General features: G+C 51.5%; 1 protein-coding gene across 1 annotated transcript in view; it reads right to left on the reverse strand.

Annotated features, from left to right (window-relative positions):
- LOC112071577 (slit homolog 3 protein-like) overlaps positions 1-6,088 on the reverse strand; it is a 185,089-nt gene that overhangs the window by 125,148 nt on the left and 53,853 nt on the right. The window contains 2 exon segments of the mRNA XM_070439444.1: positions 4,001-4,186; positions 4,927-5,070. Coding sequence (XP_070295545.1) covers positions 4,001-4,186; positions 4,927-5,070 — 330 coding nt within the window.

Genomic DNA, 6,088 nt, shown 5'->3' on the forward strand with positions numbered 1-6,088 from the left:
AGACAGAGAGGGACAGGAGAAGGACAGGAGAGTTGATAGGAGTGGGGACAGGAGAGAGACAGCAGAGGGACAGGGAGAGTGGACAGGAGTGGGGATAGGAGAGAGACAGGAGAGGGACAGGAGAGAGACAGGAGAGTGGACAGGAGAGGGACAGGAGAGTGGACAGGAGAGGGACAGGAGAGGGACAGGAGTGGGGACAGGAGAGGGACAAGAGGGTGGACAGGAGAGGGACAAGAGTGTACAGGAGAGTGGACAGGGGATGGACAGGAGAGTGGACAAGAGAGGGAGCAGGAGAGGGACAGGAGTGGGGACAGGAGTGCGGACAGGAGAGGGACAGGAGAGGGACAGGAGAGTTGACAGGAGTGGGACAGGAGAGCGGGCAGGAAGGGGACAGGAGAGGACAGGGAGTGGGACAGGAGAGTGGACAGGAGAGTGGACAGGAGAGTGGACAGAAGAGGGACAGGAGAGTGGACAGGAGTGGGGACAGAAAGGAGAGAGACAGGAGAGGGACAGGAGTGGACAGGAGAGAGACAGGAGAGGGACAGGATAGAGACAGGAGAGGGACAGGAGAGAGACAGGAGGAGAGGACAGGAGTGGGGACAGGAGAGAGACAGGAGAAGGGACAGGATAGAAGACAGGAGAGGGACAGGAGGGAGAGGCAGGGAGAGAGCAGAGAGGGACAGAGAGGGACAAAAGTTGATAGGAGTGGGGACAGGAGAGAGGACGAGACAGGAGAGGGACAGGAGAGTGGACAGGGAGTGGGACAGGAGAGAGAAGGAGGAGGGGACAGGTGGAGGACAGGAGAGGAGACAGAGGAGATGGGACAGAGAGGGACGACAGCAGGAGAGTGGAACAGGAGAGGGACAGGAGAGTGGACAGGAGAGTGGACAGGAGAGTGGACAGGAGAGTGGACACGAGAGGGGGACAGGAGAGAGACAGGTGGAGTGGACAGGAGAGTGGGCAGGAGGGGGGATAGGAGGAGAACAGGAGAGTGGACAGGAGAGGGACAGAAAGGAGAGGGACAGGAGAGTGGACAGGACAGTGGACAGGAGGAGGGAACAGGAGAGGGACAGGAGAGGGACAGAAGAGTGGGACAGGAGAGTCGACAGGAGAGTGGACAGGAGAGGGGACAGAGAGAGTGGACAGGGAGAGGGACAGGAGAGTGACAGGAGAGGGACAGGAGAGGGACAGGAGAGTCGACAGGAGGGGAGACAGGAGAGGACAGGAGAGTGGACAGGAGAGGGACAGGAGAGTGGACAGGAGAGGGACAGGAGAGTTGACAGGAGAGGGACAGGAGAGTGGACAGGAGGGGAGACAGGAGAGGGACAGGAGAGGGACAGGAGAGGAAACAGGAGGGGAGACAGGAGAGGGACAGGAGAGAGACAGGAGAGTGGACAGGAGGGGAGACAGGAGAGGACAGGAGAATGGACAGGAGAGGGACAGGAGAGTGGACAGGAGAGGGACAGGAGAGTTGACAGGAGAGGACAGGAGAGTGGACAGGAGGGGAGACAGGAGAGGGACAGGAGAGGGACAGGAGGGAACAGGAGGGAGACAGGAGAGGGACAGGAGAGAGACAGAAGAGTGGACGGAGGGAGAGAGAGAGGACAGGAGAGGACAGGAGAGAGACAGGAGAGTGGACAGGAGGGGAGACAGGAGAGGGACAGGAGAGTGGACAGAAGAGTGGACAGGAGAGTCTTTCATTGTCCCAGGGATCTGGGACAAGCTTGCTTACTGTAGGCATTGAATTATGCATATGCCTTACTGGAACACAATGCCTCTCAAACATACACTATACAGAACACACACACATGAGCAAAGGAACACCCCCACACACAGCTATTAAACATTTTAAAAATAACACACACACACCTACAACATCATTTGGAGAGAACAGTTGACAGAAAGGTCAATTCCAGGAGGTTAGTTGCTTGGAGATGTTTTGACAGAGTAATACAGGGTGTTTTTCTGTACCGCCGGTGTAACGCCGGGTGTTGGATGGTTGTAAGTTTTTGTTTCCATCAACCAAGCCTTTCCTTGGCACCGCTGTATATGTACTCATTCCATCTCTATCTCCAACAGTGATCCAAGAGAGCCTCTGACAACGCAAGCTCCAAGAACCACAGCCAGAACCAGACAGGGCCCGCCGGATGAGAGGCTCGGCTGGGGTCTCTTTCCTCTCTCTCTTGCTGGGGAAACCACTGGGCCTGGCTCAAACACTGGCTCACACTGGCTGCCTTCCAAAGGGCACCCTATTCCCTATACCCTGGTCAAAGTAGTGCACTACATATGGACTAGGGTGCCATTTTGGATGCAGACAAGTGCCATGCAGGAGCAGGACAGCAGGGTGACAGAAAGCAGAAGAAGGAGGCGGAGGAGGAGGAGGAGGAGGAGGAGGAGAAGGGAAGAGGAGGGGGAGGAAGAGGACTCTTCAACAACACGGAGGAAGAAGCGAGGATTGTAGTGGACCACTTTGTAGTCTCCGTCTGTGAAGGAGGGAAGCCTCATCTTTCCTCTTTTCCTCCTCTCACCATCACCGTAAAGAAGGGGGGTGGATCTGTCCCAGAATGCCGTGCTGCAGGCATATGGTGTGGGTGGGCCGCGGCGGGTGTGTCCAGCGGTCCCTGGTGCTTGACGGAACCATGTAGCGGGAGTGTAGGCGGCGGCACATGGTTAGATCAAGCACAAGAGACAGCTGCACCAGGTAGAGAGAAGAACAGGTAGGTAGGCAGGTAAGTAGTGAGGCAGAGTGAGGGTGAGCTGAGGGCCACAGGAACATGAACAGACAGGAACAGACAGGAGAGCCAGGACAGGAAGCTGATTGTGGTGACTGACTGACCGCCTGGACTCCCCCCAGACAGGACCTCCTTTTCCTCCCAACACCAACACTGTCCCTCCCCTCAACCATGCTCAATGGGCAGGGCCCCCAGAGGCCACACCGTACTGCACTGTCTGTAACCCCCCAGCATAGGGAAGCCACAAACACAGGGACACATATAGACAGCCTGTGTGATTATCAATTAGATGGATAGAGGGAAAGACAGGGAGAGAGGAAGGAGGAGAGAGGGAAGAGAGGGAGAGAGGGGGAGAGAAAACAATGCAAGCTCTCTGGAGCTTTTTATCCAAGCACGCGCATGCATACGCACACACACACACACACACACACACACACACACACACACACCACACACACACACACACACACACACACACAGTTTATCGGTGTTTCCTGTTGTGCTTGCTTTTGTTCTGTATTGAAATTTACCCAGCCTGTACATTAGGAGAATCCAGGGTATATCAAAGACCAGTTGAGAGAGCTGCCTTAACACCGATTGTCCTCTCCTCTTCTCCCGCGGGCGGCCGATATAGTGGTCCCCTCTCCCCTTCCTGTCTCGACTCTCCACCGGAGAGGCAGTGACGGCGTTTGTTGATTTGATAATAACCCTGGGTTCTCCTAATTACAGCTGGGGTAAATTCAATACAGAAACACAATAGCAAGCACAACAGGAAACACCGATAAACTGTGTGGTTGTGTTAATTATGGCCTTGAGTGTGTGTGGTGTGGTGTGTGTGTGACGTGTGTGTGTGTGGTGTGGTCCCCATGTGTGTGTGTGCGTTATGCATGCGCGTGCTTGGATAAAAGTAGAAAGAGAAAAAGAGAGAGGGAGGGCAGTGCAGGAATGTGTCTCTGGTCTGTGCTCCGTGTCTGACTGTGACTCTGCCTCAGATGCACAGCCCTCGCCACGTAATCAAGTGCCACATGATTATGGAGGAATTGTGTGCGGAGGGTCAGATGCATTAGCTCAGATGCCTCAGGAGAGTAAAGCAGGAGGGGGAGACACAGACGGACACGGCACAACTGCTGGAGAGACACTACTTCTGTAGTACAGTGGGTGTTTGTCACACGGTGCTGAGGAGCAAAAGGTTGCTGGGTGCTCTGGTAATTGAAAGGAGTCTATAGATATGCACTGTACTCACAAGGAATGGTAATCATCTCGTGTGTGTGTGTGTGTGTGTGAGCCTACCTGTGCAGCGGAACTTCTTGCCCTTGACCTGGCTGATGCGTTTGTTGGCCAGGCGACGTGGGTGGCTACAGCGGGCTCCGCTGGTCTCAATGGGGTTGTCAAACAGGTAGTCAGCCAGCCACTTCAGATGGCAGTCACACATGAAGGGGTTCTGAGCCAGGTGGCTGGAGGAGAGATGATCAGAGAGAGAGAGATGAAGGGAGGGAGGGACAGAGAGATGGAGGGATAGAGTGAGAGAGGGAGAGATGGAGAGAAAGCAAGAGAGATGGAGAGAGATATGCAGAGAGAAAGAGAGAGAGAGAGAGAGATGGGAAGACTGAGAATGAGTCATGCAGATGAGAAATATGCCACATATCATCATCATAACAGATAATGATTCCTTTAGATACTTGAGAAAACGTATTGTATGTTTGAGAAATATTTATACGCTTCTGTGAAAAAAATATGAGCTAGACGCTCACACAACAAATACACTGTAGATAAGTAACATGATGTACCCTGGGGCTCCCAGCGGGCCTAAAAAAACAGAAAAACAAGCTTAAAAAATAGACGCCTCTCTGATATTATCCAAGGTCGTATATCTTGGTTTTCTCTTCTTAGGCCTCTGCTTACATAGACTGAATAGAAAACCTGTGCTGATGTGTGTGTGCTGTGTGTGTGTTGTGAATTGTGTGTGTGTGGTGTTGTGGTGTGTGTGTGTGTGTGTGTGTGTGTGTTGTTGTGTAGTGTGTGCTGTGTGTGTGTGATGGATTGTGTGTGTGTTGTGTGTGGATGCTGTGTGTGTGTGTGTGTGTCTGTGTGCCACTTGTGTGTGTGTTAGCTACTTCAAAGGGTCTTGATAGAGTGGTGTGTGTGTATATGTGTGTTTTGATGGAGCGGTGTGTGTCTCTGCGTGGCTACTCACAGGGTCTTGATGGAGCGGAGCGGGGCGAACAGGCCCTTGCTGATGGTCTGCAGTTTGTTGTCATACAGAGACAGCAGGCTGAGGCTCTGCAGGTCCTGGAAGGTGTTCACCCTCAGACAGTTGATCTTGTTAGCGTTCAGTAGACTAAAAGAACGAGACAAACATAACAACAGCAGGTTTGGAGATCAACTGGAGCCTGACCACTGGTCTGCGTGGCAAATGGCACCCTATTCCCTTCATAAGTAACCTTGTGCAAGCATGAATGGCTCAGAGGAGCAGGAGCTTACAGGGCATTCAGAAACCACTCACACCCCTTTACTTTTCCCACCCTTTGTTACGTTACAATGTGTGATTAAAATTGATTTCGTTGTCCTATTCTTTATCAGCGATCTACACAAAATACTCTGTAATGCCAAAGTGGAAGACAAATTCMAAAATGTGTAAAACATTCATGGAAAATGAAAGACTAATAGTGTATATCTTGATTAGATAATTATTCAACCCCTGAGTCAATACATGTCAGAATCACCTTTGACAGCGATTACAGCTGGGAGTCTTTCTGGGTAAGTTTCTAAGAGGTTACCGCACCTTGATTGTGCAATTTGTACGTTATTATTTTCTAAATTCTTCAAGCTCTGTCAAATTGGTGGTTGATCATTGCTAGACAACCATTTTCAGGTCTTGCCCACTGGAGTACCGGATACCCCCGGGGGCACGACCTCTGGTAGCCCATGCGCCTGTCATCCATGTCTATTTTTAATTTATTTAATAAATCATTTTGACAGTAACCCTCCTAAGAGTCATTCATAAACCTTTTTAATGGCCTTATGTACTAGAGTGTTAATTTCTTGGGCTTCAGGAATGTGACTGAAAAAAAGTTACAAATAAATGAATAACTGATTGAACATATGAGGGGATATGAGTGAACAAACGCTGTGGTCAAGGCTAGGACGGTGTCAGTGCAACGAGTGATGCTTATTGGGTGTTCAAAAGCGCATATCAGATCGAGAGCCTAATGTTTCTCAGGTACTTCTTTGTGAGTTTTAGTTTAGAAAACGATCTCTCTGCAGAAGCGACAGTTACAGCCGTCCCTAGGAGGGGTGCGTCACTTGAGTGGGTTGAGTTACTGACGTGATCTTCCTGTCTGGGTTGGCGCCCCCCC

Source organism: Salvelinus sp. IW2-2015, unplaced genomic scaffold (genome assembly GCF_002910315.2).
Source record: "Salvelinus sp. IW2-2015 unplaced genomic scaffold, ASM291031v2 Un_scaffold1648, whole genome shotgun sequence".
Classification (NCBI taxonomy): domain Eukaryota; kingdom Metazoa; phylum Chordata; class Actinopteri; order Salmoniformes; family Salmonidae; genus Salvelinus; species Salvelinus sp. IW2-2015.